General features: G+C 46.3%; 2 protein-coding genes across 2 annotated transcripts; both read left to right on the plus strand.

The window, feature by feature from the left end:
• The first annotated feature begins 1791 nt into the window (after positions 1-1791).
• Positions 1792-2700, plus strand: LOC139191278 (uncharacterized). Its single transcript, XM_070811857.1, has one exon. It carries the CDS (start codon positions 1792-1794, stop codon positions 2698-2700), a length of 909 nt encoding a protein of 302 aa, XP_070667958.1.
• A 3874-nt stretch (positions 2701-6574) lies between these two features.
• Positions 6575-7342, plus strand: LOC139191279 (uncharacterized). The gene has a single exon (XM_070811859.1). It carries the CDS (start codon positions 6575-6577, stop codon positions 7340-7342), a length of 768 nt encoding a protein of 255 aa, XP_070667960.1.
• The last annotated feature ends 5352 nt before the right edge of the window (positions 7343-12694 follow it).

Raw genomic sequence — 12694 nt, forward strand, 5'->3', positions numbered from 1 at the left:
AATTATTCTCGGCCCAGAAGGCCTTACGACAGGGTTAGCAGGGATCGTTTAGTTATGGATCGATTAGGTCGTGGGCTTCCAAACCTGGGTCGGTTAAGTCATGCTGCACGACGAGTCGAATCCTGGTGCAATGAGGAGTCTCGGCAAGATTAATAACCCGGAAGTGAATCCGACTCAATAAAGGACTAGGTTCACAATTATAGTGAAAATAGGACTGGTCGAGTTAATGTTTGATCAGGAGAAGAAGTCCTAATCTGGGTAGGTTTTTAACTCGACCTTGAAGGTATCCGGTGCTATAAATAGAGGAGGCTGTACATCGTTCGAACCCTCTCCAATTCAACACACAACTGCCCTGCGCAAATTTTCTCAACAACTTTGAGATTTTTATTTTCTCTTTTCGCTGACACATCTTCCGTTGGCATCAACAACACTGTGAAAGCAACCAGTGATATCTTAAGTCGGCATAGATAGCTCTGTTACCGTAGAATCAACTGATCTTATAGCATCTTCCGTTGGCATCAACAGAACTGCGGCAAGGACGGTTGGTTACCTATCCAAGTCTCGGTCGAGAAGGATTTCTGAATCCTTATTGATTGAGGTCATCTCATTAGCCTTCTCGGCGAAGTGAGGTGTTACAGTTTACTGAGCTCGGTGCATTGCACGCCGAGTTATTTTATGATTGGATACTCTCAAGTGGGATTTAAAGTTCGGCATTCAGACGGCCGAACCACGTTCACTATTAAGACTTATATTCGCTTTGAGTATTTGTGCCTTTACACTTTGGTGTCAATTCGACGTGAGTTTACTCTGACGAATAACATCACTGTGACCGAATCCGACGACGACGATTCGTGAACTTCGTAAGAATAGTAGCCTTGTCTTCAGGTTCGAGAACCCAAGAGGCCGAGACGTGTTCCTTCCTCGGTCGTAATCGCAAGACGCAGAAGTCAGCCGCGCACCCAACGCAACATCAACAAATTTACTCCTCAGCCAAGCTTGGCCGACGAGTTGACACACCCCGCATTCATCGAATGACGTAGGCTTGGTAGTTTTTAGGACCAACATTTTGGCACGCCCAATAGGACCTAGTGCTAAACTACGAAGTTCATGCCAATTGAAATGCGATCGGTAAAAAAGAAAACAGCTATGGGAAAGTCAACAGCCGATTTGCCAATTCAGAACATAGGACAGAGTGTGCCGCAGGCGCAGAATCCCATTAGCGCCGTGACACCTGAGTCCACAAGCGCGACTCGTCGAGAAAGAGAAGTTAATCTCGGCGGTCAGTTTCGCAGTCTTGAAGTCCTTAACAGGAACACTTGCGTTCTCAATGAAGAGATAGTGGAAGATTATGACGAGGATGGTGGCGAGGAAACTGATCCACCAACAAGATCGTTTCTTCAAAAACGACTTGACGAGCAATCTCGGACGGTTGAACAGACGTTTAGTCGAGGAATCGATAAACTTCATGACGTGATACACAATACCAGTGAGGCACAAACCAGATTACTCGAAATACTGGTTAGTAAGGTCAGTGACAGTAGGTCTTTCGATCTTGCCCAGCATTTGCCACAAAAAAATAATCTATTACCAATTGCACCAGCCGAGTCAACCCCTGTTCGGCTTAAACCAATTAACTTGGAAAAAGGAAGAGGATCAAATAGTAGGTCAGACGAATCCGACCAGAGAGTGGAAGCAACACTCATCGATATGATCGAGGTCTAACAGATGATCGATTCGGCCATGAAGAAAGGGCTGAAGTTCCCTAAATTTATACATTCGTATCCAGCTTATATGGAACAGTTCGAATACCCTAGAGGTTTCAAAATCCCGGATTTTAGCCTTTTCACCGGAGAATCATCCTTATCCTCGTTGGAACATGTGGCTTATTTCACCGCGCAATGCGGAGATGTCAATAGTGACTTTCACAAGCTGCGACTGTTCAACTTTTCGCTGACCGGTTCAGCATTTGCTTGGTATATCAACCTCCCGTCGAATTCTATCCAGAGCTGGGAGGAGTTGGTCGAGAAATTTCATGAGCAGTTTTATCGGCCAGGGATGAAAGTGTCAGTATCCTCGTTAGCAAGGATGGCTCAAGCATCCGACGAGTCACCAATGGATTATCGTACCAGATTTAAATCAGCCAGGAATTGGTGCCGAGTACCTCTCCCCGAAGTCAAATTCATCAGACTTGCTCTGAATGGTCTTGACGTAGAATACAAAAAGAAATTCTTGGGGGCAAACTTTCGGGATATGTATGAACTAGCCCAGCATGTCGAGCAATATGATTATTTGCTCCGTGAAGAGAAGATCTCGAAAGCTCCGTCCAGAGGGATGATTTACAAAAATCCTACTATCAGTTATGCATCGGCCGAAGGTAAATGTGTTAGCGTGGACGCAACCGAGATAGTCATAGATAAGCCATATGTTTGCAAGGCATTGACTCAAATTGACTCTAAGGAAGTCAAAACCCGCTTGGCCTCTGAAGAAACAATGAAAACGTCAAAAGTCTATACTTTTGATATTACAAAGGCTGATGCAATTTTTGATCAATTGCTATTAGCGAAAATCATTAAACTTCAGCCTGGGCATACCATTCCTAAGGTCGATGAGCTTAAAGGAAAGATATATAGCAACTACCATAATTCAAGCAAACATACGACAAATAATTGCGTCGTGTTTCGAGACAACTTCCAAAGCTAGATTGATAACGGCAAACTTAGATTTTCGGAGAAGAAGATGAGTGTTGATACCGACCCATTCCCCACTGCAACAGTAAATATAGTAGATGCTTGCCTACCTAGGGACAAAGGAAAAGGGAAAGCAGAGGTCGCTACACCGCAATGTTCTCTGAATCAGAATTCTCGGCCACGTTTCAATGCTGATTTTCATTCAAACAAACCACCTACAGCTCTAACGGGACCTGCTATTATCAAGCCCACGATAGATTACAGCACTGATGAAGACAGTGGGTCGGTAATTTTATGCAGCAAATGTAAAGCAAATGTCAACACCGAGCCAAAAGAAAAGTCCTCTCCGCCTATAATGGAACAACCTACAGCCGCAACACAGCAAAAGGTGCTCAACGCAGGCCAACATCAAGGGGTTTTTTATAGGCTCGGTCCTAAAGTACGGGTGGAAGAGACACATTTAGTCAGACGGTGCCTCGATTTTAATGCTCCGTTTTATGACGAAGATTATTACATACGTAATTCTAGCAGCTCGGAACCATCGCAGAGCCAAAAAACTTTCAAACCTCCCGAACCTCGAGACCAGCGTTGGTATACATATCACTCTTTGAAAGGTGTCTACACTGCACTGTCCAAATCCCAGAAACGGCGGCACCAAAGAATAGATTGCATGGCCCGCCGACGGGCAGCCTAAGAAACTTCGATCCCTAAATGACGGCCGAAGGAAACAGTTGCCAATAACGATGAACGACCATCTCCAACGATTATGACAGAGCTGGTTCCAAGGAAACGGCTGGTCAATCGAGATGTCGAAACCCCGTTTGAGAAGGTTGATAAACGGATCAAACTTCTTATGCGGCCCGGGAAGATGAAGGCACGCTTCGAGCATTTCAGGCAAGAAGTTGAAAGCAAACTGCCCCCGCCAACCACACAAACACCTTTGATAAAAATTCGACGAAATTTATATCCACCATTCCTCAGGGAGGCCTTGGAATATATGCGAGAGTTTCATAAAAAACATTCGGCCAACGATCTATATGGTTTGCCGAAAGCATGTCAAGATACAATCGATCTCGTCCCAACTTGCCCAGATGCCGAGCGAATTATTCAGAAGACCTCAGATCCAGGATTGAAAGCTAGGTTCCAGCACATACGAGAAGCTCGAATCCTTGGTTTTGAAGTCGACCCATATACTGATATTGATGCAGTTGACCTTCCTTTCTCAATAAAGGACCTTCAGTATTTACGATACCATTTCGAAGTCTTTTCGACTGTTTCCCTTTTCGACCTTACAGCCGATGAAATAACACGAGTCACACGGTTAGATGCTTATCTCGACACCAGGGATACCCGTATAATGTACCAAGAGCAAGCTCGTATCCTGGCACCAATCCCAGGCACACTTTTGATCTCAGACCCACCCGAGGCACCTACGCAGAACCAACAGGCTGCCGAAGAGACACCAAAGGAACAAACTATTGAAGAATGAGCAGATGAGTCTCTTGGTACAACTCTGACGGAAGCGGATGTCGCAGTCGGTGACCAGGAAAGAGAAGAGGCTGAAGAAGATGATCGTAACCCGATGGGCCCGTCAGTCCTGGATAACATGGAAATCAGTATGGTCCATGTTTTTCCCGCTGATTTTCAGTCGAGCACAGCTCAACCGAATTTCCTCGATGGCGACGTAGTTACCGAGGTAGCCGATCACATTGATTTTGTAACCATTGTTGAAGTCAAGTCGACAACAAAAGATGACAATCTCAAGGAAGCTTTGGCTGAATTGTTTCCTCGTTTCTCATCGGCCAAACTTCATCATTTGAAGCCATTGTACGTAACGGCCCATATCGAAGGGTATCCAGTCTCCAAAGTTTTTGTCGACTGTGGAGCCACTATCAATATCATGCCTGTAAACGTCATGAAGGCATTACGTCACTCTAATGACGAACTTATTCCCTTTGGGATCACAATGAACAGTTTCGTCGAAGACAAATCCCAAACCAAAGGGGTGATTCCTTTAGCGGTTAACATTGCCGGTCGTAATCACATGACCGCCTTTTTTATCGTTGACTCCAAGACCGAGTATAATGCACTGCTCGGTCGCGACTGGATTCATCAAACCAGCTGTATTCCTTCATCATTGTATCAAGTGCTCGTTTTTTAGGACGGTAAATCGGTCATTATTCACCCGGTCGATAGTTAGCCCTTCGAAGCTAACATGATACAAGCACGGTATTATGATGACCACGTCGGCTACATCACCTTACAGGGTTTCAATGATGAAAGACGGCCGACTCGGATTTCTGTCCAAAAAGCTATCGAGGTTGGCGCCGAAACTGTCCACCAGGATTCGACGAGACTCGATTTAGCTAACTTCATCCCCGACCCCGATGTTTGACACCGATCGGGAACAACGTCGGACCGCGGTTTCATATACTATGGAACGACTGCTGGCTCATTGGTATACTATATCTAAGCGACTAAATTCGGGCGTTAACCTCGTCGAGTTCCTCACCGAAGGAGATAATGGTCCTGTCTTATCTCTTAACAAAATTCAAGCTGCCCCGACCGAGCTCGAAGACAATCGGCCCCAAGTTAAGGACCTCTTGGAAGAAATTAATGTTAGGGCAGCCGATGACCCACGACCCTTATTTATTAGTGCTTTACTTCTCCAACCTATGAAAGCCGAACTTCGTGCCCTGTTTGAGGAATTCAAAGATTGTTTTGCTTGGAGCTACCATGAAATGCCTGGCTTAGATCACACTCTCGTCGAGCATGAGTTATGTATCAAACCTGGATGTAAACCTTTCCGTTAACCACCTCGACGATTCTCGACCGAAGTGCAACTCGGTATCAAGGATGAACTGGTTTGGCTTTTGAAAGCAAGGTTCATTTGGACAGCTCGATACGTTGAATGGTTGGCCAATATTGTTCCTGCTTTAAAGAAAAGTGGTGCATTGCGCATTTGCATCGACTTCAGAAATCTGAATCTGGCAACTCCCAAAGATGAGTATACAATGCCGATTTCGGATTTGTTAATTGATGCCGCGGCGAATCATGCGATCTTAACTTTTACGGATGGACATGCCGGGTACAACCAAATTTTCATTACCGAAGCCGATGTGCACAAGACTGCTTTTTGCTGCCGGGGGCACTCGGCACTTACGAATGGGTTGTCATGCCATTCGGCCTCAAGAACGACGGGGCCACATACCAACGAGCAATGAACAAGATATTTCATGATTTAATTGGAACCATCGTCGAAGTCTACATTGACGATGTTGTAATTAAATCTAAACGCCGGCAAACACATTTGGATGATCTCCGACAGGCTTTCCTCTGTATGCGTCAACACAACCTCAAATGAAGCCTGCCAAATGTGCCTTTGGTGTGTCGGTAGGTAATTTTCTCGGCTTTCTCGTGCCTCATCGTGGGATTGATGTGGATGAAAATAAAGCACGCGCAATCATCAATGCTCCACCCCCGACGACGAAGAAACAACTACAGTCCTTACTGGTTAAGATAAATTTTCTCCATCGATTTATAGCTAACTCGGCGGGTAAAATGAAAGCGTTCTCTACACTTTTGAAACTTAAGGACTCAGCTAAATTTGAGTGGAAAGACGAGCATCAGGCGGCGTTTACGCAAATCAAAGTCTCCCTCACGACACCACCTGTCCTTGTGCCACCCCGGTGCGGTAACCTCTCAAGCTATATATCTCGACGGCCGAAGAGTCCATCGGCTGCCTTCTCGCGCAAGACAACGATGCTGGACGAGAGCAGGCTATTTTCTACCTTAGTCGAAATCTCAATCAACCGGAGATCAATTATTCCACCGTCGAGAAACTCTGTCTCGCCGTATTTTTTGCCGCCTCCAAGCTTCGGCATTACATGCTTCCAGTGGTCACACAAGTCATTACCCAGACCGACGTCATCCTCTATATGCTCACCCGACCAATCGTAAAAGGTCGAATTGGGAAGTGGACAATAGCGTTGTCCGAGTTTAGCTTGCAATACGTGTCCCAGAAAGCTGTCAAAGGCCAGACACTGGCTGATTTCCTCGCTCAACACCCTTCCCCCTATGGTTTTGGGGGCACCGACATCGAAATCGGCATGGTTGAAACGCACAATAACTACTGGACGATGTACTTTGACGGCTCAAGTACTTCATCCTCGGCTGGCATCGGAATTGTCATTCAATCCCCAAACCACAATCGTTGGTATTTTTCGCTTAAGCTGGATTTTGAATGCACAAATAATCAGGCCGAATACGAAGCCTTTATTATCGGCCTTGGCATCCTTCATGACTTACGGGCAACCCGTGCCCTCATCCTCGGCGACTCTGAACTCGTGATTAACCAAGTTAATGGGTCTTTTCGATGCATAAGTTGTACCCTGGCACCTTACCACATGGCCGCCAGCTATTTGGCCGAATCCTTCGACGGTATTAAATTTGAACATATTTCTCGGATCCATAATACCGACGCAAGCGAATTAGCTCAAATCGCCTCCGGTGCACAACTCTTAGGGGGCAAGCTAGGTCGAGAAATACCCGTGTTACAACAGCTATACTCGGCTTTGGTTAACCAGCAAGTCCTCCGACGCGACAACGTGATACGCACCAGAGTCATGTCCTTACCTTTGTTGTTAGACCGATAAGACCTTATAGATGTTTACGCCGTCGAGGCAATACCAGATGATTGGAGAAAGCCCATTATGCAGTATCTTGACAATCCCAATGGCAAACACAATCGCAAGACAAGAGTTCACGCCACAAACTATGTCACGTACCAAAACGAGTTATACCGAAAGATTGAGAATAGTCTATTACTGCTATACCTCAGCCCCGAAGAGAGTGCTCAAGCAATCACAGAAGTCCATGAAGGGGTTTGCGAAGCTCATCAGTCCGGACGTAAAATGCGGTGGTCGCTTCGACGACACGGTTATTTTTGGCCAAGAATATTAAAGGATTGTATCGAGTTCGCACGAGGGTGCATACAGTGTCAGATTCACGGTCCTATACAACAGGTCCCACCGAGTCATTACATTCAGTCACTAAACCATGGCCATTTAGAGGATGGGCCATGGACGTAATCGACAAAATCACACCATCTTCCAGGGCTGCCAAGCATGCATGGATACTGGTAGGAACCGATTACTTCACTAAGTGGGTCAAAGCAAAATCGTATGCCGAGCTAACGTCTAAAGAAGTTTGCGACTTTATGGAAGAACACATTGTGACCAGATTCAGCGTAGTAGAAACGATTATAACTGATAATGGCACAATCTTTACAGCCGAGAGGTTTAAAGAATATACAGCAAGTTTGAAAATTCAGCTTGAACAGTCTACACCATATTATCCACAAGCAAATGGGCAGGCCGAGGCAAGTAACAAAGTGTTGATTGGCATTCTCAAGAAAATAATAAAAGAGAGGCTTAGCATGTGGCATTTAAAGTTAAATGAGGCTTTATGGGCATATCGAACATCGCTCCAATCGGCGACTGGGACAACCCTGTATGCACTAACCTACGGACACGACGTAATGTTACCAGTCGAGCTAAGCATAAATTCGTTACGAATAATTGAACAAAGTAGTTTGTTCAGCACCGAATATAATCAGTCCATAAGACAGGAGTTAGAAAACTTAGAAGAAGCGCGACTCAATGCTTATAAGTTGCTGGTGGCACAAAAATAGATTGCCGAGCGAGCATATAATCAAAAGGTCTGACAGAAAACATTTGGTGAAGGAGAATTAGTTTGGCAAACAGTGTTGCCCGTAGGAATTAAAGACCCTAGGTTCTGCAAATGGTCGCCAACTTGGGAAGGGCCTTTCGTCATACATAAGGTTCTCGGCAAAGGTGCATATCATCTTAGAGACCAGACTGGTTTAGTTCACAAATTGCTAATCAATGGGAATTTTTTAAAGAAGTATTATCCGGTCACATAGGATATGCGGGAATAGAAATTCAGTTCATTAAGATCGATAAGAGAATACATAAATTGATTAGGTCGATCAGTTTACATTCAAATAAGTTCAGGGCGAAGAAAGAAGAAGAGTGCCGAGAAGGGCCTTCAACTCCAACCACCGCACCTCGCCCATTATGACCTCGGCTTGCCGGTTCCTCTTGTCCATTTTCAACTGCTCGATCCGTTTTATGCTCGCCGCATATTCGATTAAACAAGCTTTGCTGCCCGACTCGAAGTCCTTTGCAAGCTCAGAAGCAATAGCCGACCATCGTTTTTCCAATTCGGCCATTTGACGGTCGAGGTCGGCCAAAGCCTTCCCTTTTGCCTTTAAATCATCAATCTTCGGACGAAGAGTTTCTTGGACAGCCGTAGTAGCTTGCAGATCTTGTTCGGCCCTCAAAGCATTTTCGAAGACACTAAAGGTTTCTCGAACTCACTCCAAGGTGGATGATGCCTAAACAATGGCCTCGGGGCTCAGTTGACCGTCGGCTCCGAGGTCGTTTAGACATGCACCCAGCAAATCAAGACCTTTACACTCAAGAACTTACGACGCTGAGAGAGACAAGACCTCTTACAATTGAGCTAGAGCAGTTGAATCAGCGGCTGCAGTTGTGGTGGCCGAAGGACCAACCACTCCAGTAGTGCTGGACAAAAGGGCTTTGAACTCGATTTCCCATGAAGCCTGCACACAAAAATCAGTTTAAGCTTAAGGAAATCACGAAAAAGGTAGAAAGAAGGTTTTGTTTTTTTTAAACCTACCGAGAGAAGACTTCGACCATGTCTTAAGGATCGTTGCTCGAACCTAAAGAACTTAATGGCCGAGCCTAGTATCTTAGATTGCTTTTCAGTTCACGCGGCCGATAGAGGTTATCTACGTTCGACGGCCACTGAGGCAGCCAAGAAATATAGATAACACCCTTTGGCGCATAGAATGTTCGATGAAAATAGTGTACAGGCACCTGACATTTAGTATTTTCCTGGTTTAGGGTTCTATGGCAGAGAAATAACCAAGGAAAGGCGGTAGGGGGTACTTACGAAGGCTGAAGAGGCTTCCTGTGGAGAAATATTGAGGTCTTAGTCCTGCGGGTGAACGGGCGTTTCTGCCGTCGGTTCTGGATCTCCGACAGGTTGTTTGCCACGATCGGCCGTAGAAGGGCCGACTTAGATAGCCATCTCGAACACAGGAGGAGGTTGACGGTGGGGTCGAAAGTGACTCGCCAGTGGAACCTCGTCGCTCCCGTTGCTCTCTTCCAGAACGAAGGCCGAGGGTTTTGGATTTTCAGGATAAGTTCCCTCGATCACAGGGACTGCCTCTTCCGGGACGGGTGCAGCCTCGACCGGTGGAACAACAACTGGTTTACCAACTTTAGAAACAGGCCTTACTTGGACTGTTTCTTCGACCGGAATTGACCGTTTCTTAAGCAAAGCTTGGGTGATAGGGGGAGAAGGGGAAACATTGGGAGTCGTCGCCCCCGTAGTTTGACTGGAGATAACGTGAATCTCCCGTTCCCCTTTCTTCGCCAGCTTTTTAACCCGTTTGGTGGGCCGAGGAGCTTCGATGGCCGGCTCGACCTCTTGACAAGGTCGTTTACTCAACACGGCCTGCACAACGGTCTTAACCCTCTTGGAAACGATCGATTTTTTCTCAGCTGCAGCCGCAACAACCATTTCCACCTTTTTCAATAGCCGACTGCCTGGAAAAGTAAAAGCAAATCAGCAAAGCCGATCAGTAGTTGAAAATTGAAGGAAAAAGGTAGAAATAAACTGTTACCTTGGGGTTGGGGGCATGAGCCTTCTTAGGTCAATCACCGAAGATTTTGTTCAGAATGGTTTTGATCGGAACACCAAAAAACTATTGGGTATACTCTTCCCACTAATCACCGAAAATGTCAGTGTAAAAAGGTTCTGGAGTGACCGGGCGAGGACAGAATTTTTGGCATCGCTCCTGGAACTCTCTTTTAGCGTCGTTGCATTCCTTCTCTGAAGAGCCAGGTTTGCGTCTACGGCTTAGGACAGATCGTGAGAAGAGAATGAGGACTGGACAACCTTGAAGATAGCCAAGCTGCCGAGCGAGGAAGTTGGGATGATACACTTCCCAACTCTCTCGGCGACCCTCACAGCCGAGAAGCAGGTCGCTGGCAAGCACGAAAGACGCCCAAGATTGATGAAGGTCAGCATCTTTGTCCGTGCCCCATGCTGATGTAGGAAGTCTGATCGACGAAGGGTATTCTCGATGACGGCAGATCAAGAACTCATCATCAGAAAGGTCGTCAAGAGCGAAAAAGTATCTGAACACTTCTTCGGCTTGATGAGAGGGAATTGGCCGAAAAGCCAGCTGAGGGCCAAACGCTTCCTTAGGCGAGAAATCGGTAATCGTTGGCCGAAGAGGAGCAAAGTAGACCTGCAGCCAGAGTTGGAAGACCCAGAGGGGACCATTCTGCTGCGGATCGACCTTATCTAGGGTCGTTTCGGCCAAGCAGCGTAGGAGATGGACGAGAATGGCCAGGCTGAGTGCTAGAGTGTGACCGCTAGTTAGGGTTTCGGCCACTGGCATATTCTCGACCAGACACTTATTAGATTTGGTACAACAGATAAATTTGTTGTACCAATAGAAGAGGAAAGCCTCATGTTCTCCTTCTCGCAGAGCCTCTTCTCCTCGGCCGGTAAAATGGAGATAAAGGGTGTTATAGTTGAAGAAGTTCTTGTGAAGCTTGTGAACCTCTTCTTTCGAGGGTATTTGGCCTTCACCGCTTAGCGTCTCAAGGGCCCGTTTGTCAAATAGCGCCTTCAAGTTAAGGTTCGACGGGTACCTAGAGAGGGCAGCGTCGATTGGGATTCTAGTCGGGGAAGTCCCCAAGATGGCAGTGAAATCAAGGATGGTGGGGCCAATGGGGCCAAGAGGGAGGACCATGGTGTTGGTGGCCAAACACCAGAAGCATAAGGCCGCTAGGAAGAGTTCCTTGTCCAAGATGACCTCCATGGACGAGAGGTGAATGTCGTCGTAAATGCCGAGGACTTTCCATTGCTCGCCGAAGAGCTTTTCCATTCGTACGACCCAGGCTGCCCGGGTTGTAGTGGTCGAGGGCCAAGAGCCTTGAGGCCTTGCCACATCCCACTTCGGCCATTCAAACCCTTGTAGCAAGGGTGACAGGCAGTGCTTCTGGAGAAGCCCAATGATGGTTGATGGTACTGCCGCTTTAAAGAGATGACCCAAGATTTGATGAGGGGTGCTCATGTCACTTTCGAACCGTATGGTTTTGATCGAACTTTGATCAATAATTTTCTGACATTGGTCGCATTCATTGGAAAGCTTGGAGATGAAGGAAGCCATTGTAAGGGGATTAAAAGAATGCGAGAAGAAATGAGTTTTTCTGGGTTGGGAGATTTGAAGACGAAGATCCGGAAGGAATGAGTGCACTAGAGAGCAATGGCAAGAATTTCAGAAAATTTGAAAGCGTAAAGTACAAATAAGAGAATTTCGGTATTTATAGAACGGTGGAAGGAAGGGCAATCATTCAAAATTCAAAATGAAGGGGAAAATCGACCGAGAAATTCACTAATCATTATGAACATTTAGAAAATCCAGTTGAGAAGACCGAGGGTTTCGTGTTTCGGGGGATGCACGATTGCGTGTGGCGACGAGATTTATGGTGAAAGATGTTTTGGCGTCTGCACGATGCTAAATGGTTCGCAGATCGAGGCGGCATGGTTGTGTTCAGCAACAAGGTCATGATGATATGACGGTTCAGGGAACCGCACGCTTTAAACGTCATTATTAGGGATTAGCCGTATAAAAGGATGCCACATGGTGTATTGGTTAGCAGGATCAAAATCGTGCAATCGTGCTCAATAAATGCGCCTTGGAAATAGAGTATTTGGATTTTGAGTGTTAATTTCGCTTCTTCAAGGTCAGAGCTCAACGAGAGGATTTAGGCCGAGGACCTCAGAAGCGATGAGGCAATGTTTGGGCCCAAAATATCAGTTTGGGCCGAGTGTAGAATTATTCTCGGCACAGAAGGCCTTACGACAGGGTTAGCAGGGAT

The sequence above is a fragment of the Malus domestica genome, chromosome 02 (assembly GCF_042453785.1).
Source record: "Malus domestica chromosome 02, GDT2T_hap1".
NCBI classification, from domain to species: domain Eukaryota; kingdom Viridiplantae; phylum Streptophyta; class Magnoliopsida; order Rosales; family Rosaceae; genus Malus; species Malus domestica.

Bases quoted from the DNA above. Each gene is read 5' to 3' on its own strand.
- LOC139191278 (XM_070811857.1), top strand. From the start codon at position 1,792: ATGGAACAGTTCGAATACCCTAGAGGTTTCAAAATCCCGGATTTTAGC.
- LOC139191279 (XM_070811859.1), top strand. From the start codon at position 6,575: ATGCTTCCAGTGGTCACACAAGTCATTACCCAGACCGACGTCATCCTC.